The sequence below is a fragment of the Rhipicephalus microplus genome, unplaced genomic scaffold, assembly GCF_043290135.1.
Source record: "Rhipicephalus microplus isolate Deutch F79 unplaced genomic scaffold, USDA_Rmic scaffold_34, whole genome shotgun sequence".
NCBI classification, from domain to species: Eukaryota; Metazoa; Arthropoda; class Arachnida; order Ixodida; family Ixodidae; genus Rhipicephalus; species Rhipicephalus microplus.
In genome coordinates, this window is record NW_027464607.1 from 3,771,885 (window position 1) to 3,795,017 (window position 23,133).

General features: G+C 47.8%; 1 protein-coding gene across 8 annotated transcripts in view; it reads right to left on the reverse strand.

Moving 5' to 3' along the window:
* The window catches only part of LOC119162974 (THAP domain-containing protein 2-like), a 187,677-nt gene extending 167,370 nt beyond the window's left edge, over positions 1–20,307 (reverse strand). For 2 of the 8 annotated variants that reach the window (XM_075884550.1, XM_075884552.1), the window contains exons 1-3: positions 19,976–20,307; positions 19,665–19,697; positions 11,571–11,656 (exon numbers count right to left, since the gene is read on the reverse strand). In XM_075884550.1, the coding sequence (XP_075740665.1) occupies positions 11,615–11,656; positions 19,665–19,697; positions 19,976–20,128 (228 nt within the window). In that variant the 5' untranslated portion in view covers positions 20,129–20,307 and the 3' untranslated portion in view covers positions 11,571–11,614. Of the gene's footprint in view, positions 1–650; positions 11,657–17,750; positions 19,698–19,975 lie in introns of those variants that run through there. The other 6 variants (XM_075884547.1, XM_075884548.1, XM_075884551.1 and 3 more) reach the window with 5 other exon arrangements.
* Positions 20,308–23,133: the final 2,826 nt, after the last annotated feature.

The window sequence follows — 23,133 nt, forward strand, 5'->3', positions numbered from 1 at the left end:
CTCCACTTCCTGATTGCCGCCTGAAAAGATGGTGCACCGATCAAAATTTCACCTTTGTCTCAGCTAGAGAATCATTTCATAAATACTACGTTATACGTAGTCAACACCAAAGCAAAAGTGTCTTACCAATTTCACCATTCGTCTTGTCAAAATCCCTCACGAAGGCCCAGACTTCAAAGTAATAAAGACGAGAAGCGGCAATGTTCTTCTGGAGGTTCGTGACAAGCAGCACTAGAGACTGTAAAAACCTGTAGCTTTTGGCAACACCCTGGTGTCAGTGGGCCCCATAGAACCATGAATATTGTGCATTGTATCATCTCTTGCAATGACCTCCTTGAACTCAAGTGAGAGTGAACTCCTTGAAGAATGGCAGGACGAGAACATTGTCAAAGTAAAAAAAATAGTGACTAGACGAGACAACAACAAGTTAGGTCCGAAACCTTTGTCAAAGTGGCGGCCGAGCAGGCATCATCCACCATCTGAGAAGAGGTGATGGACACAAGTCGCACTCTTTCAGTTCCTGATACGCCAAAGGACAGGCGCAGCCCTTTGGAGCGCACCAAAAAAAGAGAAACCTCGCATTACAGGGCCCCCAAAAGGCCCTGTAACCTCAGGCAACCCTTTTGTACACACAGCACCAAACTACATCAAAATGGAGAAACACATTTTATTGTGGAACACCCGAGGACTCATCTGGATGATGTACAGGCTTTTGACTCTTACGCATGACTTTTACATAAACATTCTCCAAATGTGCTGTGTGTTCAAAACACATACTTAAAATTCAAGAGCACTAATTTCCTATGTCATTCTGTTATTTCAAAAAAGGATCAAGATGATGCTGTTGCATCACCGGTGTTATTGCCATTATAGTCAATCAAAGCATTGCATGTACACCCCTACGACTACAAACATCCCTTGAGGCGAGGCTGTTTGAGCAGTTCTTTTGAATAACGACGGGGAGAGGACTACAACACAAGAAATAAACTTTCAGCGGGAGGGTTCCTACCAGCGCACTGCAAAGGCTGTGGGTGCTCCCCTGATTTGTACAGCTATCAGTATTGGCCCGTCTTGGAATCAGCTGACAGGTGAAATTAAAGAAGCCGAAGTTATAGCAGATATGGGAAACTCGTGTGCAAGTTCGCCATCGATTGCTCTGAAGAATAAAGAAATGACGTATCTTGGAATGAGACCACGTGCAAGATGAGTTGTGTTTTTACGCATGTATAAGATGGATGTGAAGGGCATGAAATAAATAGTGGGAAGTTTAGCACCCATCTTTCTTGACATCTGTGTGGTCTTTTCCTTTTCATATGTGCCATGCTAATACAAGCTAAGTTCTTTTGAATAAGCTTGTCACCATCTGCTCCCTCTATATACCTCCGCACCACCATCTTGAAACACATGAATTTTAGTCCTTAGTAGATGAACTTCCAGAACCATATCTTGTCGTAGGGGAGTTTAATGCACATAGCCTCTGGGGTGACTCTCGCTGTGATGGGCATGGTCGCCTGATTGAACAGTGTGTTGGAACGCACTGCGAGGCTGAGCTGGGCGAGCAGATCGCGCATGTGAAATGAAGCACACGCGTTCCAAACAACTCAATTTTCATTTCCCTTGAAGTGCATGAAGAAAAGTCACGTGATTATTCGTGCTTGGGCTCTTGACACTCGCGCACAGAAGCACCGTTTCGCGGCGCTACAATACTCCACCCCTAGTAAATGGGTCAACACCAAGTTGTGGTTCATAAGTTCAGCCGTACCAGAAGTCTTGTGCGTCGTCCACTCCACGTGAACCTTTCGACGAATGGTTGGGCTGGTTCATTCTGGTCCGCTAGTAGCCTTTCTGGCTGTGTAACTCAAGATGGTGCACGTGCTTCGCTGTTGCTGTCCATGTGCGCTGGTTTTACGCGGTCAAGCAAAACCACATCATGACGGTCACCTCTGTCGATCGTGCTGTTTTTTTTCTCGTTTAACCACCTTGAATGGCCCATCAAAAGGGGGCTGGAGTGGACGCTGTACAGCGTCATGCTTCACGAACACGTGAGAACAGGAGGAGAAATCACTGGGGACGTGGACAGGCCATGCTGCTGGCAGACGTGGAGGGACAGGGCACAGCTTACTCATAATGTCCCGCATTCGCAAGGCGTACTCGCTGTTGGCCTGAGCGTTTGCGTTTTTACTGTCGGCGACGAACTCCCTTGGAAGGCAAAGTGCTGTGCCGTATATGAGTTCAGCCGAGCAGTAGCCAATGTCCGCTTTCAGAGCCGTCTTAATTCCCAATAAAACCAGAGGTAGAGCCTAGACCCAACTGCGACTTGAATTTGCCGTCAGGCTAGTCAACGCCGCTTGGTAGGCTGACGACGTTTACTGGACTGCGCGAAAGGGCGTCTGCCACTGCATTGTCCTTCCCGCTGACATGGCATATACCCGTTGTAAATTCTGCGATGTAAAACATTTGGCGGAGCTCTCATGCCACGTGTGCACACGTATCTGAGTTGACCATGTGCAATGCGTAAGTCAGCGGCTTGTGATCTGTGAGCACGAAAAATTCTCGACCTTCTACATAGTGGCGGAAGTGTCATATAGCCGCATATATGACCAGGAGCTTCCTACCAAAGGTGCTGTATCGGCGTTTGGCCGGGCTCAATTTTCTGGAGAAGAAAGAAATAGGGTTCCACCTTCCGCTTGACTTTTGCTGCAGTACGGCTCCAATAGCTGCGTCTGAGGCGTTCACCATTACGCATTGCGATACACCAGGTTGTGGGTATGCGAGCAGGGCGGCATTCGCGAGAGACTCGTTAATATGCCGAAACGCCTCTACCGCTTGGTCGTTTCACTTAATGTCGCTCGCCTTAGTTCTTGGAGCTGCTAGTAGGCTGTGCAGCAGGTTAAGGATGTGGGTGCGCTTCGAAATGGACCTCCGGTAAAAGTCTACGAGTCCTAGGACATTTCGAAGCTGGCGGATGGTTTTTGGCTATAGAAACCACCGTACTGCTTCGACCTTGTCTGGCTGTGCTTGCACTCCCGCGCTTGAAATGCTGTGGCCCAAAAATGGTAGCGACAGTACCCTGAACACGCACTTGGCCATGTTGATAACGATGCCATGTTCTGCCAGTCACTCTAGCACGCAGCGTAGATGGCTCTCGTGCTCTTCGGGCATGCGGCTAATGATCAGCAGGTCATCCAGGTAAACCTTGCAGAAGTCGAAGCCCCAGACAACGCCATCCATGACCGTTGGAAAGTTTGGCCAGCATTCCGTAAGCCGAAAGGCATTTGTATAAATTCAAACATTTCAAATAGGGTTGTTATCGCGGTCTTGGGAACATTCTCTGGTGCTACGGGAATCCGATGGTATGCTCTCACCAGATCTATTTTTGAGAAGATGTTGGTGTCATGCAGGCAGGAGGTCAGGTCCTGGATGTGCGGCACTTTGTAATGGTCCGGCACTGTCACACGGTTTAGTGCCCTATAATGCCTGCAAGGACGCCAATCACCACCTGTTGATTTGGGGACCATGTGAAGAGGTGACGCATACAGGCTGGATGAAGGGCGTACTATGCAGAGTTTCATCATATGCGAGAAAACCTGCCGGGCTAGCTGTAGCTTCTCGGGTGAAAGCCGCCGTGGGCGTGCGTAGACCGGTGGTTTGGTGGTTTCTATGTGATGCTGAACATCATGTCTTACTTCGACGAATGCCTGTTTCTGTTGTGTCAGCTCTGGGAACACTTGAACTATGGCGGTGAAGCATGATTCTCCTGATGGACAGAGTAAGGTCAGGCTGAGCGGAGGACGCAAGCACGGCTTACCTTGAACCGCTGCATGACATACAGGATCCTTAAGCCGTTTGTTTCGAACATCAACCTACAGACTAAAGTATTGCAGAAAGTCAGCGTCCAATATAGCCAATTTGACATTGGCGGCTATGAACACCCATTTGAACGTTCTGTTGAAACCAAAGTCCAGTGTGAGTGAACAATTTTCGTATGTTCGTATCACCGTGTTGTTGACGGCTTGGAGTGGTGATGTAGTAGGGTCCTTCCTTTCGGTTTGTGACGCGGGTATCACTCTCACCTCGGCGCCTGTGTCGACTAAGATACGAGCCTCGTGGTTGCGGTCAGTGACAAAAAATACCGAGGGACGACTCAAAGGCAACGTAGCAACACCGGTCACCCTCAGTGCTTGCCGCGGTCGTTTCCCGAGCGCGCACAGAGTGGAACACAGTTACGCGCAGAATTTCCGAACCGCCAATGATACCAGCATATATTTTTCCGCTGCGGCTGTAATATTGACGTGTTTGGCTTACTTGCACCTTGTGCTGTCCTGCTTGTACGCAAAGCTGATATTGTCTCGGCGAGTCGAGAAATATCTGCACGCATTTGCTGGAGATCGTCCTGAGCCCGTTGTTCTTTCACGGCAGTCAGTGATGTGGGCGTGGTGATCACCACGAGCCGAGCAGCAAGCTTAGCGACCGCAGGTAGGTCTTTCTGCTCTGATGCCTCGACAACCACACGAACACTTGACGGCAGCTTTTATAAAAAGAGCTCTCGAAACAATGCTCCGTCTACGCTGTTTGTTGTTTCGCCGCGTAATAGTTGAATGTGCCGCAACAGCTGACTAGGAGTACGGTCGCCGAGGTTCGTGTCGTGAAACAATTGATGTAGGCGCTGCGATTCGGGGGATGACAATTTCCTTTAGCGTTACGTATGCTTTTTCGGCAGGTGGGTCGAGTAAAAGATCCCGTATTTCACTGGCTATGGGAGGCGGGAGGCTACTTACGACGTAGTGGTGTTTGGTCAAGTCTGGTGTGATGTGTCGCGCTGCAAACTGGGCTTCTACTTGAATAAACCAGAGTGCGGGGTCCGCGGTCCAAAAGGGTGGCAGCTTACCGTCGACTGAAGAGACTGTCGGCGTAGCATCCGTTGTAGACATCGAAGTCATAGTCGCGGATTCTGTCGTCGAAGTCATAGCGACGTTGATGCCCAACCCCGGTGGCCGCACCACAATTCCGGCTCACCAAATGTTGGAATGCACTGCGAGGCTGAGCTGGGCAAGCAGGTCGGGCAAACGAAATGAACCACACGTGTCCCAAAGAACAACTCAACTTTATTTTCCTTGAAGTGCACAAAGAAAAGTCACGTGATCTTCGTGCTTGCTGCGCTCTTGACACTCGCGCACAGAAGCACTGTTTCGCGGCGCAAGTTCCTTTCTTCTAGCACGTGCCTCTTGAACCGAAAAGAGCCAATATATTATTGCATTGGGAACAGTTCCTACTCATCAATAGACCTCAGCATAGCATATTCATCACTCCTGCTTCTACTTAAATGGGAAGTCAATAATAATTTATACAGAAGTGACCATTTGCTATAGTTTGCAGCACATTAATGGCAAATGAATGTTCACCACGGGTTCCCAAGTGGCTCACCGACAAATCCAATCGGGAACAGTTTCAAAAAGTGACCGTTTTAACTCGGACTGACATGAGGGTGTTAAGCATAGAGGCTGCTGCGAACTACTTTACAGCTTTTTTTTATTGATGCTGCAACCAAATAGATTCAACAAACATGTGGACCATCAGGCAAACGAAGAGTCCCATGGTGGAATAATGAATGCTGTGATGTGTGCAAAAAACAAAATAGGGCATAAAAGTTTCTTCGAGGCTCACCGACAGCCAATAATGTTATAAACTTTAAGATCAAAAAGTCTCAAGCCAGGAGGATGCGCCGACGGGCAAGAAGAGAATCTTGGCTTAAATGTCTATCAAGCATTACTTTATATACACAAGAGGGTAAAGTCTGCAACAGGGTGAAATGGGTGGAAAGGAAAACAAGCATATTTGCCCATATTTGCCCTCTCTAGTAGGTAAACACGCAAGGCGACAGCTTGGAAGACCAGGCGAACTATTTGGGGGCACACTTTGAGCAAATGTCCAGCTCGTCGCAATACTTTTGAGACTTCCAACGATATAAGACAAGTGTGGAGAAATAAACTAGAGGCCAGATGTACAAAATATGAGGCGTACAACTAATCATTCTGCTTAGCTGAACTACAGACATCTCTAAACTGCTGCAACAATTCCGCCCCGGGATCTGACTGAGTAGTATATGAAATGTATGAAAAAACTACCACTCAAAATGCAAAAAACTTTACTCTGTACTATGCAATCTGATTCTATGGCGACATTCCTTCCTCTTGGAAAAAAGCCATTGTCATACCTATTTTAAACAAGGCAAGGACTCATTCTTCGTCACGAGTTACTGGCCCATCGCACTGACAAGCTGCTTATATAAACTCTTCAATAAAATAATAAATTGCTGACTTGTACACTTCCTTGAAACAGTCTACTTGATCCTTACCAATGCGGTTTTCCAGAAGGTTGATCCACCATTGACCACCTGGTGCATATCGAGGCAAAGATCCGAGACACTTTCATTCATAAGCACTTTTTCTTTTCAGTGATTCTCGATATGGAAGAGGTGTATGACACCACATGACTATTTGGCATACTGCGATTCTTCTCAGATTTAGGTATACAGGGTAGAATGCTGAGCACAATTCAAAGTTACCTGTCTAATCAGACATTCCGTGTTCTAGTAGGCACTGAGCTGTCCAGAAAGTTTAGACGGGTGCCGCAGGCATCAAAATGAATTTGCTGTACCTGACCATCCTTGCCAATATGTTTTACTACACCTTTCCAAATGGGAAGACAAAAAGGGGTTCTGAATGAGTAAAAAAAAAGCACCTGCATAATATTCTCCAGAAAGAGAGGCATTCATTCCGAACTTGACATTGAATTGCATTGTCAGCGACAATTGGTAAAGACTAAAACATAAATTTTTAAACCTAATATTGGACACCAAGCTCACATTTATACCACATATCAAGTTCTTAAAAAACAAGTGTTTAAAAACCATAAATATTCTCTAAGTCTTAACACGCACTACTTGGGTGCTGACAAGAACTGACTGGTAAACTTTTATAAGAGCTTCCTACGAATGCATCTGGATCATAAGCTGATCAATCTGTTACACCATCCGCCTTAAAGATGCTTGACCCTGTTCACCACCAACTGAAGCAACCTTGGCCGACTGCCAATGATTGGTGGATTGCTTTGTAATACAATGTACTTGAAGGGGGCAGTGGGCTCACTGCCCTATTAGGGTTTCTAGATTAGGGAGGTGTGATGAGCATGGCGCTTGTTGCTTGGCGGAGAGGGTCCTTTGCCGCGCCGATGCTGCTAGGGGTGCTGATGCCGGTGGTGCAGGTAGACCCAAATGATATTGTGGGAGAACTTCAGAATGGATTCCAAATCGACAGGCGGTTAGACGATAACCTGTTCATTCTTACTCACTGCATAGCAATATCTAAAATAAAGAGGCCCTTATACGTTGCTTATCTGGACATCACTGGCATGTACGACAACGTTAATCAGGAAATTTTGGGAGACATATTAAAAGAAGTGGGCAGGGGTGATGCCTGTATACAGCTTTTAAGAGAAATATAATGAGAAAATACAGTTTGTATAGAATGAGAAAGAATAGGTAGCAATGACATTGTTGAAATTAACAAAGGGCTGGTACAGGGATGTCCTTTGTTCCCACTGTTATTCGTTGTGTACGTGATGATGATGGAAAAAGTGCTGGAAGGTAGCAGCATTTCGTTTAAGCTATCACACAAAGAGGCTGGCGCGATGGTTGAGCAGAAGCGTCCAGGTCTATTTTGTGCAGGTGATACTGTCCTATTTGCCAACAGTCAAGACAATGTACAGCAGCTGGTAGATGTATGCGGAAGGGAAGGCGAGGATCTAGGACTAGGATTTAGTGCAACAAAATGTGGATTGATAGTATTCAATGATCACGGAGACCAGGTGGTCTGAATACAGGGCAAAGAAATGCCAAGGGTCATCATCATCATCAGCCTGACTACGTCCACTGCAGGACAAAGGCCTCTCCCATGTTCCGCCAGTTAACCCGGTCCTGTGCCTGCTGCTGCCAATTTATACCCGCAAACTTCTTAATCTCATCTGCCCACCTAACCTTCTGTCTCCCCCTAACCCGCTTGCCTTCTCTGGGTATCCAGTCAGTTACCCTTAACGACCAGCGGTTATCCTGTCTACGCGCCACATGCCCGGCCCATGTCCATTTCTTCTTCTTGATTTCAGCTATGATATCCTTAACCCCCGTTTGTTCCCTAATCCACTCTGCTCTCTTCTTGTCTCTTAAGGTTACACCTACCATTTTTCTTTCCATTGCTCGCTGCGTAATCCTCAATTTAAGCTGAACCTTCTTTGTAAGTCTCCAGGTTTCTGCTCCGTAGCTAAGTACCGGCAAGATACAGCTGTTATATACCTTCCTCTTGAGGGATAGTGGCATTCTACCTGTCATTATGCCAAGGGTAAGAGTGCACAAATACCTCGGAGTATGAATAAACGAGCGAGATGTATGGAGGTACGGGAAAAAACATCGGCCGCAAAGGGAAAGAGAAACGCTGCAATAATGAAGCACAGAGTGTTATGGGGCTGTAACAGGTACAAAGTGCTTCAAGGTCTGTGGAAAGATGTAATAGTTCCAGGGCTCACATTTGGGAACTTGATGGTATGTATAAAGTCAGAGGTGCAATCAGGAATGTATGGGTAAATCAAAAGACTGTGGGACATCTCGTATCGGGCGCTCACGGAAAGACGACGAATAGGGCTGTAAAGGGGGATAGGGGATGGACAGGATTTGAAGTAAGGGAATCTCTGCGCAAAATGAGATGTGAAGAGAGGTTCAGGAAAATGAAGAGTAGATGGGTAGGGAAAGTGTTTAGGTATTTGTACAGGAAGAGTGTGGGAACAAAGTGGAGAAAAAGAACGAGGAGGCTCATCAGTAAATATATGGCTGAAAGTGTAGGTGACAAGGCAACAAAAAGCAATAAGCGAAAGGTTAGAGAGGTCAAGAGGATTTATTGAATGATCGCAATGGAAAAGAAGCCGGCCCTCAGTGACTACCAAAAGGGCAAGAATGGAATAAGGCGGGAGAGGTTTTTTGATAATTCTGGGGAAAGCCCGTTACTGTTCAAAGCAAGGTCAGGTCTCCTTATAACACATAGTCATGAAGCGAGATTCAGGGAAAAGAACAATATACGTGCTGTAGAGGAGTTGAGTAAATGATCAAACATGTTCTGATTTAATGTGGCGATGTCCACCCAGGTAAACAAGTGGGTACAAGCCTACATGAGGCTTTGGGTTTCAGGGACAAACATAAAACAGAACACAAGCGATAGAAGCAAGTAACACATGGTTAAAGTTGTGGTGGCAGAAAAGTAAGTAAAGGAAAGAAATAGTGGGAAAATGAGGTCATTCTGCCTGAAGAGGCAAAAAGATGGAACACAAATTTATAAGCTTTCTTTGTTTTAATAAGATTGATTTAATCGAAGTAGTATAAGGCATTAGGCCATCATAAAAAGAAAGATTTCTTTTCGTTTTTTTTTTTTTCTTGCGAGCCTGGTGACACACGTCACCGCCCTTTTATAAAAGGGACGCTCATAGCATCCATCCATCCTAGTCGGTGCAAGTAGTAAGCGGCGCACTTAAGTGCGCTCGGTTTTCGGCAGCTGCTCGTTAATTTTTTTTGCACAGGCATTCGTTGCTTTACAAGTATTTTGTCAATTGGTGCTTGCGCTGGGTTTCCCTGAAATGCATGAAGATGTCAACAGCAAAAAAAGACCCAGCGTCGGTGCACTGTACCCAGTGTTGGCGGTAACACGTTAAAAGTAACGTCATTACCGGTAACGAGTTACTTTTTTTGGTAACTTAGTAACGTACTCATTAAAATTTCAGGACTGTAACGGGTAACATACTTCCGTTAATATTTTTTGGTAACGTGAGGTGCCACGTTACTCGTTACTCATTTCATTCTGAAGGTGCCACATTCCCAGAACTCGCCCCGATGAATTCCTTTGTTGCAGCGTCGGACCACTGTCGCCTACCAAACATTGACAAAGGAAACGTGGACGGAATTCAGTTTGAGGAATTTGGGGGGAGGGTAGAGCATGATACATCGGGCAGACAGGCAGGTGCCTCAATAACTATCTCCGAAAACATGACAATAACGTTCGGAACGCGACAGTTTTCTGGATATTCATTGTGATCACTGCGGCTGCCGCCCTGCCCTCGACAGCACCACAATGCTGCACCGGCACAGAAACGAAAGAACTTGCATCATTGACTCATTGTATACAAGCTGCTCACATGAAACGTGAGGGTCGCCCCTGCGTGAGCAAGCCCTCAGCTTCACTAGAGAGTTTTATTGCTGGGTACGCAGGCTGCCTGTGTACCCAGGAGGTTGGGGCGACGTTACTGCGCATGCGCGATGCCTCGAGCACCCCAAAACGAGCTGTCGAGACTTTCTCGGCTTGCAGACAACAAAACTGCACACAGCGACCCGCCTGTGTTCCAGCTCGACGGAAAAAGACTTCTTTGATAGTGGCTGTACGACGTCAGCTAACGAAGAACTGTCTCTGTACCTTTTAGCACCTTGTGGCTTCGTGCTGAGTAGACTCGAGGAAAACTTTCTATGCATTCATCAGCTCTTTCTAAAAGTGAACAGAGGAGTTCCATCTAGAGAGTCTGTCGAGCGGATATTCAGTGTAGGTGCAGACGTATTTACTAAAAAGCGAGGCAAGCTGTCTGATGACAACTTTGAAATACAGGTATTGCTTAATTGGTCAAGTTGTAGTTATTGGAAAGTTGTACAGGAAATGTGTCTAATCAACTTTATTTTGAAAATGAATTTTATTTTTTTCTCTCTGCAAGTGAAGCTACGTTTCTAATAAAAAGCTCCTGAGCGAGCAAAGCTGATCTTGAACACTTTCACATAAATATTCCTAATTTTTGCGGTAAGTAAACCGGTTCAATTGAACAAGAGATGTTTATGCACAAATATATTCCCAGGCGACTAGGTCAGTAAAACAATTCTTTACTTCTACAAATTTTGCACATTTTTTTTTTTTTTTTGCCAGCAGAATCACGCTGAAAGGATTGTCGTAAATTTGTTGAGAGTCCAGTGGTGCGTCCTTAGCGGAGAGCATTTATCCTTACGCGAACAAATAACTGGGCTAGTTTATGGGAATTCATGTAAAGACGTTGATCATTGAATATCGTGTTGTGTATGATGCGACGTTGAAACAAATAGCTCCACTATGTGCTACAGTCTGAAACCATTGCATGCAACTATAGAGGCAACTAGCTAACTATAAGCTCTATGACATTGGTAAGGTTCAGTGCACTTGTAAAAACAATCCTAGTTAACATTTTGGGTAAAATAGTCGTTTGGCTTGGAAGTTTTGTGTAAAAAATAAGTGAGAGCTTTAAAATATCTTTACGAAGGGTTCCTGCAACAAAAACAAAATAATTATTATTTATTATTGCTGAGTAACGGCAGAGGTAACGTTCGTTACTTTTTTACGGTAACGGCAACGCGTTACATTTTTTGTGGGCAATGTAGAATGGTAACGCGTTCCTTTTTGTTGGTGTAATGAGTAACGTATTTAGTTACTTTTTTTCGGTAACGGATACAACACTGAATGTACCTGGGTGCAACATTTGATGCCTCAGCTCAGCCTGGTAGAGTCTCTCAAGGGTGCAACGTAGCTGCCAGTGGTGCAGTCTCTTCTGCCTATAAAACAAATATGGCATATAAGATGGACTATGACAAGGAAGACAATGAAAGACTTCTATCTGATGCACCAGAAGAGTCTATAGCTCATGCATTGTACACCGCTGAGTGGCCGAGCTACAGTCGCCTTATATGTTATGTGGTAGGTTATGTTGCGAGAAAGCTTATACAGTCGAATCTCTATAATTCGAACTTAAAGGGGCCCAAAAATTTGTTCAAATTGAAAGAAGTTCAAATTAATAAAAGCTAAATGAATGGAGGTCTCACCATGCAGTGGGGCATGTGCATTGAGCTAACACACGAGCGGGGAGTTTCAGAAGACTTACATTTATTCACAAATTACAGGACATTCGTCATTAATTGAAGTAATCGGTGATGCCCATCTGCACACGTTGGCTTTGCAGCGAGTCAACTTCGCACGCAGCTTGCAAAGCATTTCTACTGCGGCTTCAGCATTCTCCTGGCAAAAGAAGTTGCGCGCGGCATTGTCCAGCGCCGACACTCTAAAGAAGACAACGACTGCGTCTCCGCTCAACACCCTCTAGACTAGCTAAGGCCTCTCCACTCCTCGGTTACGTCACCACACCACAACGGGCGCGGAGGACGCGTTTTCAGAAAGACGCATTGCTTGCGCCGCTCGTTCGCGTACTTATGGCGCGTTGCAAGCTCTCCATTTGTTCTCGTATATACATACATACATACATATATATATATATATATATATATATATATATATATATATATATATATTGTTACGCCTGAAGTAGGGGTACGGGGGTTTATTGAACGGAAGCTGGGATGGCGAGGCCGCACCGGATAAAACTGCCGAGAGATCTTCTTCTTCCCAAGTCCACACTTCTATTCCCTCTTATCAATCCGGCACATACACGTCGTAATATTTCCCCCTTCGCAGACGAAGCGCACCGCGCGTTTCATGCATCGTCCCGCAGTCTAAAAGCTTTGAGGCGAGCCACATGGGTAACCTCGGTCTTGGTTGATCGTCTCCCACTAGCTGTCAGTCGTGCTATTTTATAATCTACTGCACTGAGGCGCTCAAGGACAACGAATGGGCCAGTGTAGTGGGCGAGAAGTTTTGTGGACAAGCCACGCTTGCGGATAGGCTTCCACACCATTACAAGGTCTCCCGGTTCATATGTGACGTGGCGGTGCTTGCTGTCGTAGCGGAGCTTTGAGCGGTCTTGCGATGCTATAGTACGCAGGCGGGCAAGACGCCGAGTTTCTTCTGCAAGGCATAGTGTTTCAGCTAATGAAGGATCGTCATTGTCATAAAACGAAAAGATAGTGTCCAGGGTATAACGAGGGGGTCGAACGTAAAGAAGGAAGAAAGGGCTGTGGCCGGTGGTTTCGTGTTGGGCAGTGTTGAAGGCATACGTGATGAACGGTAAGACGTCGTCCCAGTTCTTGTGATTGGACGCCACGTACATTGAAAGCATATTCACCAGTGTCCGGTTCGTTCGTTCAGTAAGGCCATTCGTCTGTGGATGGTAAGGTGTCGAATGACGAAGTTCCGAGCCACACATACGGAGCAGTTCCTCAACAACGTCTGCCGTAAACTGACGGCCGCGGTCGCTTATTATGACGCGAGGAGGTCCGTGGCGCAGTATGATAGAGTGCAGGAGAAAGGAGGATACTTCGCCAGCAGTCGCAGATGGCAGGGCGGCCGTTTTGCAGTAGCGGGTCAGGTAATCGGCGCACACTACAATCCAACGGTTGCCTTTTGCCGAGCGTGGAAAAGGGCCCACGAGGTCAATGCCAACTTGCTCAAAGGGAGTGCTGGGAGGCGTCACAGGCTGTAGAAGTCCAGCCGGAGCAGTCGTGACTGATTTGTGCGTCTGGCATTGAGTGCAACTGGCCACGTACTGCTCAACTGACTGGCGCATGCGTGGCCAGTAAAATCGCTCCTGTGTACGAAGGAGTGTTCGCGTCATTCCCAGGTGACCCGAAGTTGCGTCGTCGTGCATGGCGCGCAGAATGGAGGAACGGAGTGTGTGCGGCACCACCAGCAAGAAGCGGGAACCCGTGGCCGAGAAGGTCCTCTTGTAAAGTAATCCTTCACGAACGCAAAAGCGTCCAGCCATAGTGGACGCTCGTGCTTCAGCAAATAATGGCTCCAAGCTGACATCCTTCCGCTGTTCATTTTCAAAGGTGGTCTTGTCCGGGAATACTGGAGTCACTGACGCAATTAGGTGATCGAAATTGTCGGCATCGCAAAGTGTTGTAGTAAGCGGCATCCGCGAAAGGCAGTCAGCGTCAGCGTGCTTCCTGCCACTCTTGTATGACACCGTGAAGTCATACTCTTGCAAGCGGAGGGCCCAGCGTGCCAGGCGGCCAGATGGGTCTCGGAGGCTTACAAGCCAGCACAAGGAATGATGGTCTGTGACCACTTGGAAGGGACGACCGTACAGGTATGAACGGAATCGCTGTACAGCGAAGACGAGTGCCAAACATTCTTGCTCAGTCACTGTGTAATTCCGTTCTGGTTTACTTAAAGTTCTGCTGGCATACGCAATGACATGTTCCTTTCCACTGTGTCGTTGTACTAGAACTGCACCTATGCCAATGCCACTGGCGTCAGTATGAACTTCGGTCGGCGCCGAAGGGTCGAAGTGTCGGAGAATGGGCTGCGATGTGAGTAAGAACTTGAGTTGGTTGAAAGACGTCTCACAGTCATGTGTCCATTCAAAGCTAGTACCTTGACGTAGCAGACTGGTCAAGGGGAAGGCAACGTCGGCGAATGCGGGAATAAATCGGCGAAAGTACGAGCACAGGCCTAGGAAGCTGCGAAGCTCTTTCGTTGAGCGAGGTGGTTTGCACGCTTTCACAGCTGCTGTCTTGCTCGGGTCAGGCCTGATCCCATCTTTGTTCACAAGGTGCCCAAGTACTAAGGTTTGTCGCTCGCCGAAATGACACTTCTTCGAATTAAGAACAAGGCCAGCGTTTCTAATGCATTCCAGAACAATGTCCACGCGTTCGTTGTGCTCACGAAATGTGCGCCCAAAGATCACGATGTCATCTAGGTAGCACATACAGACGTTCCATTTTAGGCCACGCAGAATGGTATCCATGAACCTTTCGAATGTGGCAGGAGCATTACATAATCCAAACGGCATCACGTTAAATTCATAAAGTCCGTCTGGAGTTATGAAAGCAGTCTTTTCCTTGTCCGCTGGATGCATGGGAATCTGCCAGTAGCCTGAACGTAAATCGATAGACGAGAAGTATGACGCCGAATGGAGACAGTCCAAGGCGTCATCAATTCGTGGAAGAGGATAAACATCTTTCTTCGTGATGGAGTTCAAACGGCGATAGTCGACACAAAATCTCCAGGTACCGTCTTTCTTTTTCACAAGGATCACAGGAGCTGCCCAAGGGCTCGATGATTCTTGAATGATGCCCTTTTGGAGCATTTCACGCACTTGATTGTCTATTATCTTGCGCTCGGACGGCGATACTCGGTACGGTTTTTGTCGGATTGGCTGTGCTGTTTGTGTATTTATCCTATGGCGTATACGAAATGGAGGAATGGAAGGCGTATGGTCACTCTGGGAGAAATCAAAAACTTGCAAGTACTTTAACAAAACGTCCACAAGCATTCTGCGCTTGTCGGCAGTCAGCGCCTTATCAACCATAGGTAAAACTTTCGAACTGTCTGAGCAGGCGGTCACTTGTTCATCCCGTCGAACGTCACTGAGGACAGCTACTGTTGTTGGCGAGTATTCTTTAAACGACGCTAGCTTAAGTCCTCCTGGTAGCAGCACCGGTTCGTTTGAATAATTCGTTGTCCAAAGGTCTGAACGACCTTCACTCACTGAAACTATGCTGTGGGGTACCAACGTGTTCTTCTTTATACAACTTAGATGGAAAGGCTCCACTAGCGCATCGAAACTGGTCTTATTGTCGTTAATATGCGAAGAAGCTACTGGAACGCGCACAGCACAGAAGGCCGGGATAACGGTATCTTCATAGACTCGGAGCGCACCGCTTTCCGTACCCGAATTCTCGATAAGTCCATGAGGAACAGCGTCACTTATGATAACTTCGCCATTTCGACAGTCTACAGTGGCTCCGCACATTCGCAAGAAATCTATGCCTAGAATGATGTCATGAGTGCTCCGCGGAAGAACCGTGAATTCTGTCACAAACACTTGATCACTCAGTAACACTGCCGCGGTACAAACACCAATCGGACACAACGAGTTGCCGCCCACGCCACAGAACGTTATCGCTTTCTCCAACAAAAAGGTCACCTTTCTTCCCAAACGAGCTTTGAACGCAGCACTCATGATCGACACGGCGGCTCCAGTGTCCACCAAAGCCATCGTATGTACACCATCAACAAAAACTTGCACTTTGTTTTTAAACATAAGCACCGGTGGAGGTATCTCTTCTTGCAGCGAATCACCAGCGACCTCACCCCCAGCGGCCGCGCTGCCTAGTTTTCCGGAGGCGGCGAAGGGTAGCGGCGCCTAGGAGACGGCGACCGATTGGAGCGAGGGGCTGGCGGGGGTGTCAGACTGCGGTCAGAGGCTGGAGAACGGTTTCGCAGCGGCCTTGGTGTCTCGTAAGATGCGCTTCCAGGGAACGTTGGTGCTTGTGCAAAGTCGGACAGGTGGGATCTCGGTGGCCAGTCGTACCTCGGCGGCTGCCGGTAGTTACAGTACCTGGCAATGTGGCCTTCGACGCCACAGTTGTAGCAGATGGGTAGGGGTCGTTCGCCGAACCACTGCTGAGAGCGCTGGGCTGTGTAGGGTCGCCTAACCGAACGGGGTGGAGCAGATTGCTGAACGGGAGCTGCGCGCCTCTGTGGGGCGGGGCCGGGACGAAGACGTTGGTCATACCGCTGGTCAGACGCGAATGAGTCTCGGCGTGGCCACGAAGCCCTAGCTTCGCGAACGTCTGTCACACATACTGATGGTGGCAGAGGAGCGAACGGGGCCGGGTAGTAGGATGAACAGGTAGGCGTATGGCGGATGGTGTCGTGGAACAGTGTGTCTTGTCGCTGTAGTTCTTCCCGCACTATTGTCCGGATAGTAGCGGCAAGGTCGGCGGGCGGGCTCACGTCGACGCTGGCGACCGTTGTTACATTTGCCAGCCTACCAAATTTCGGGGCAATACGACGGGTCTTTAGCTTCTCAAAAGTACGGCAGTGACGTTGGACGGCGGAGACGGAAGTGAGGTCTTCCCTGCCTATCAAAAAGTTGTAGACGTCCTCTGCTATACCCTTCAGAAGGTGGCCGACCATGTCCTCTTCAGTCATGTACGGGTCTATGATCTTGCAGAGCATCAGGACCTCCTCTATGTAGGTGGTACACGTTTCTCCAGGAGTCTGAGCTCTTTGAGCCAACGTGCGCTCCGCGCTCTTCTTTTTTGAATCAGAGTCGCCGAAGCATTTCTTGAGCTCTTCAGTGAAACGATCCCACGTTGTTAAGGAATCTTCGTGGTTTTCGTACCACATCAGAGCTGTTTCCGTGAGAAACAGCGCGACATTTCCCAGTTGGTCGGTGGCATCCCAGCAGTTGTACCGGCTCACCCTTTTGTACTGTGTCAGCCACGCATCCACATCTTCTCCTGCTCTTCCCGCGAACGGGCGGGGTTCCATATAGTGATATCGAGGTGCAGCTGGCACTGACCTTTGTGTGGTTGAGAAGGCGTGACCTTCGCTCTCGGCCATGGCAGTTGGTGTCGGTGGCAGACCGGCAATACGACGGCTCCGGCGAAGTTCGAACAGCTGTGGCTCCGTGGTTCGTCGACGTATACTGTACCCAGCACCTTCCACCACTCTGTTACGCCTGAAGTAGGGGTACGGGGGTTTATTGAACGGAAGCTGGGATGGCGAGGCCGCACCGGATAAAACTGCCGAGAGATCTTCTTCTTCCCAAGTCCACACTTCTATTCCCTCTTATCAATCCGGCACATACACGTCGTAATAATATATATATATATATATATATTGTAGAATCAACAGTCTTTTAGAAGCGTATGCGTCTTTTCTATTTGTTTTACGGCAACCAAAGCCAAACTCTTCATAATCTATATATATTTACTTCACTCAACAATACACAAATGAACTATGTTGGGTGTAACAAAAATGTTTATTAAAATATATAAATGGTCAAGTGCACATGACGTTTTACAGACAAGTGAAAGTACTGAACCGTCAAGGTTTTAAGGTGTTCAGCTTCCGCTTTTCGGCCACTTTCTTTTGGACAAGTTGATCGTTTTTAAGTTTACAATAGTTTTTCAGCAGAATGTCGGTTGCAGCACTAAGTAGGTGTTGTAGCACTAATCCTGGGCTGTGACCGCTATGACATTCCTCCAAATGGCCGCCCTCCATCAAGAGGTTGCACGTCAGCGAAAAAAGGACTTGCTTTTGATTGAGGAGTGCATGAAAGACCGTAGAATACTTGTTACTTCGTAGTTTGTCCAACACTATTTCGGCGGTCATAACAGCATTCATCACTGCAGGTTGGGGAAACTTAAGTCCTCCACGACTCATGCTCTCTATTACTTCTGCGTTTTCCAACACGATGTCCTCTTCTTCCACTAAGTTTGTTCTGCACGTAGTGCATGACAGCTTCTTAAGTGCCGCATGGGCACAATAGCCTGCGACGTATGTTATGGCAGGAAGATTAGGGGCCTTCATTTCAATGTCCTTAGCATTTACTTCAATTTTGAATTTCTGCAAAATGGCCTCTTCAAATTTGATTGGAGGCATTTCCGCATCCATCTCTGGCAACTTCAGGACACTCTGTAGACGAAGCTTGCGTTCGGATTCATATATCTGCCTAATGCAGACATGGTATTGAGACCCGGAAAGTTGTCGATACTTGCCAAATCTTTCCTCCAAACAGTCTGTCTGGAACTTGCCCAGGAGTACATAGTCAAATTCAAGATCTTCGAGGCAATATGCGACAAGCTTGATCAATGTCTCTGTAGTGAGTCGAAAAGCACTGTGGGTCTCCCGTGTGAGAATTCCGATATCTAACTTCAACTGTCCCCACACGTCAAGCCACTGCATGATGCTTCGAAGGAATTCCACTTGTGGGCACAATGTTTGCGTGATGGGAGTCTGCAGCACATCGCGAAGCCGTCGTCCTTTGTTGGGAGACTTAACATTACTAATCTTCCACCACGTTTCTACAATCCTTATGAACTCTGCAGTTCCAGGTGCGTGCTGCCAGTCATAGCGCTGGTCATATGTTTCTAAAGCAGCTGTCGTGGATGTATTAAACAGTTTCAGAGCAAGTTTAACATTCTGCCTCTCCATGCTAGAAGGATTGAGAGCTTTTATTGAGAGCATTGGAGCAGCCTTCACAAGTTGATCTTGTTCCTTTGAGTGAAGATCCCGGAGGGTCTTGAAAGATGCTGTGAAAATTTTCGGGCTGCCATGCAGATCCAGAAGAGAAGGAAAAAACATGCATGTGCCACTGTTCTTTTGATTAATCCAATTGTTACGAACACATTTTAACAGGTGAACGGGATCAACAACAAAAACAAGAGGACGTGTCGGATTTGATGGGTGCGGGTAGGAGCTGCTGACTTTTGATGAATTTCCAAAAAGAGACATTGTTCTGCGGTTTATAGAATTGTTATCCGTGATAACAGCAATGATGCGAAGACCAACTTTTTCAAGCTCACTTATGATGCTCCGGAAGACAGTGTGAAGCTGTTCAGCGTTGATTTTATCAACTGGCAAAATATGAAGAACACTTTTTTGAGCTGAAAGAAGGTTTTGCATCATAAATACATGTGCTGTCTTGGCTGCATTCGAAGTGTTACTGGCAACGCCGACGATTGTGCCACCTTTGTAATCCAAATACGGTTGTATATGGATTTCATCTATCATGAGTACCACAGTTTTTTCATGATCCTTCATTGCAGTCACGAGTTTCTTGCTTGGAACTGCGTCAGATCGAAGACGGGTAAGCCTCAGCTTTGCTTCAATTACTCTGCCTCTCTTTGTATCCACATAGCTTGTTGTGTTTACCATGTCGGATGGTCCGAAGAGGCGCTCGCAGACCTAGGATAATAAAAAAAGACAGAACAACATAGAATTTTAAGTTAAGAAGCAGTAGCTCATCTTCATGGCAGCAAAGTAATGGACACTTCGAATATTTCTCAAGATACCCGTGGTGCCGAATGTCATCTATACAAGATCACTCCCTCATATTTGCCACGCAAACATTCTTTTTAATCTAGAGTGGGCGTCCTCGTTATCTCTCACATCAATATCCCCGTGGTGTTATTCAATGCACAGGAAGTGTAGAAAACGGCACTTAATAGGAAAGTTAGCCTTACCACTGATCGCTTTCCTGGTGTGAAGTCCGCACGGTGAATAGCCTTAATCCACTGAGTTCTTCTTGTAGGGTCCGAGGGGAACGTGAACACACGCACAGATTCTCCACCGTCATAGTTCCCGCGGCACCGCGGTACACAGCAATGCCCAGGCATTATCACAGTTTGCCCACTCGACGCACACACTCTTGGTTAGACTCACTCATGCCATCGTTACTAAGGCAATATACCAACACTCTCGCCGATGCACAGAGCACGGAAACACACAAACACAGTTTTACAACGGAACAGCTCGAAAAATCAGCCCAACGCCACATGAACCGCGTGTCCACTGATGTTTATGGTCATGCGGATGCCTTCACCCCCTTTAGCATTGCGCTAAAATGTCAAAAATAGAAACAAAACGTGGCGTAAAACCCAACTTTAACGTTCAAAAAACTACGTTTACTGATACGCACGTGTTTCACGCAATAATGAATTAATTTTGAGGTCAAATTTTAAAGAAAAGCGCTACAGAGGGTTTTCTGAAATTCGGCACTGCGGCTTGTTTTATTTCGTGCGTGCGCAGTAGCGCAAATACCACAAAACCGGTCGGAGCGGGGCGGAACGATGGAGACGGGTTGCTTCGGAAGGGGAGCTTCCCGAAAGCGGGTCGAGAGACGGCGAAGCAGCTCCGTCGTAGGGTGGTGACGTAGGCGCTAAGAGGAGGAAGTGCAGAGGCCTTAGCTAGAGTGCCCTAGCCTTGTAGCTATTCTAGAGGGTGTTGCTCCAACGCTATGCAGCCGCAGCGTGGCCAGCACGTGACGAGAAAGGAGGAGCGCCTCCACGCAGAGAGAAGCAGATCGACATTTTAGAGAGAAGCAACACTCCATGGCAGCTTTTTGTTTTTATTTTTTTGCTCTCTTTGCGCGCGTTGTTGAAAAGAGAAGGGTCTACCTGGCACGGACGAGAAAAGGGGAAGCGTGGCATCGGCACGTGAGAGAAAGTCAACACTCCGCGACAGCTTTATTTCTTTTTTCTCTCTCTCTTGCGTGTGGCGTTAAAAAAAAAGGGAGGGGGGGGGGATTCTTAAATTACAGAAAAGAAGATAAGATGAGCCCCCTAACAGTATGCATCTATGTGCGACACCTCAACAGTGGCTCACGAGGGAAGGGGTGCCACAGCTCGACCATCGCAGAAGACGCGTACCACAATTCGCATTCGTAAAAGCCGTCAAGCAAGTAGCAAGAAAGCCGCGCCATGGAACGCCGTCCTGCACGCGCCACGATGCTACGCCATCGGACCAGCAAGAGACTCGAGGGGCAGAGGAAGAGTCCGACGAAGTTGGAGTCAGCGAGGAGAGACATTTTTTTTTTTTTTGGCTGACCATTTTTAGCTTTGAGTTTACGGGCACAAGTTCGCCCTAAATAAATAGTTTATATAGTACCAGGTGCTATATTTATTCGTAACAATCTGGTGGAGGTGCTGGGTATGATTCCAAGCCCACCACAGGCAAGGGAGAGAAGCCCAGATCCCAGAAGATTGGAGCCAGCAGAATTGACACCTGTGCACCAACGCACGAGTCGCCGACTACGTAATGAGCAGCCCAAGTTTGGCCCCCTAATTGACTCTTCAAGACCTGTCGAGACCTCAAGCACAAGCGTCACTGCGATGGCCACCCAGTCGATGCCATCTCCATCTCACCTCATTGTGGATTCGCCACGTACACCAGAGGTCTTCCACGGTGAGACCTTTGAAGACGCCGAGGACTGGCTTGAAGGCTTCGAGCGCGTTGCACGTTTGAATGGTTGGGACGAAGCCCGAAAACTTCGTTACGTTTACGTCGCCCTGCAAGATTCGGCATGTACGTGGTTTGAGAACCACGAAGCGTCCTTGCTGTCGTGGGACGACTTCCGACGAGAGCTAATCGCAACCTATCCGAACACGGACCGCAATGAGAAGGCAGAGGCTGCTCTTCAGGCGAGGAACCAACGGAATAACTAGAGCGTGGCCATGTACATAGAAGACATGTCACGGCTCTTCCACCGAGCCGACCAAAACATGGCCGAGAAGAAGAAGTTGCGGCACCTAATGCGCGGAGTAAAGGAAGAAATTTTTGCAGGCCTGGTGCGTAATCCACCGCGAACTGTGGCAGAGTTCCGGTCCGAGGCAACGACCATGGAAAGGACACTACAACAACGTGCGCGACTGTACAACAGAGACTTCAGCGTCTCTTCAGTCAGGGCGGAGTCAAAACCCTCCCCACCAACGTTGACGTCCTCCGGGAAATGGTGAGGGCTATTGTTAAGGAGGAGCTCCAGAAACTGCAACTCCCCCAAAGTCCTCCAGCGATGCCCTCAATAGCGGACGTTGTACGTGAAGAAGTGCGGCAAGCAATTATTCAACCGCAGCCTCAGGTGCCACACCACTTGCAACCGGAACCTCAGCCACAGCTGTCGTACGCGCAAGTCGTACGGCAAGACATGACACGCCCGAGCTTTGCACAAGCTCCCGTTATGCCACCGACCTTTCCTCGCAGTACGCCACCGCCGATGCCAGAAGCGAGACCCCGCAAAAGTGATGTATGGCGCACGGCAGACCGGCGGCCCCTCTGCTACCACTGTGGGGAGGCAGGTCATCTTTATCGGACATGCCACTACCGTCGGGTCGGGCTACGTGGCTTCCCAGTGAATTCACCCTGCCCTCGTAACGGTGAGCGCCCTTACGAAATTGAAGAATATTTATCTTCGCGCTATGCCTATCCAAACACTCAGCGACATGAATCGCGGTCGATTGCACCAATGCGCAATAGGTCGCCGAGTCCACACCCATCATCTACTTTCCCGCGGCGTCGTTCACCAAGCCCGCGACGGGAAAACTAGAACCAGCGACCTGTGGAGGCAGGGCCACTGATTTTCGGAAAACTGAAAACCCTCCATCGCTAACCGGGTCAGACGACGACACTGACACAACGACGGACAAGCGCAGTAGTGGTGACGTGACATCAGAGCTACAAGTCAGAATAGACGACGTCGAAACCATAGCGTTAATAGACACAGGTGCAGACTACTCAGTAATAAGTAGCATGCTCGCAAAGAAGCTGAAGAAAGTGCTCACTCATTGGACCAGACCGCAGATACGCACCGCCGGCGGGCATTTAGTCAGCCCCATAGGATTGTGCA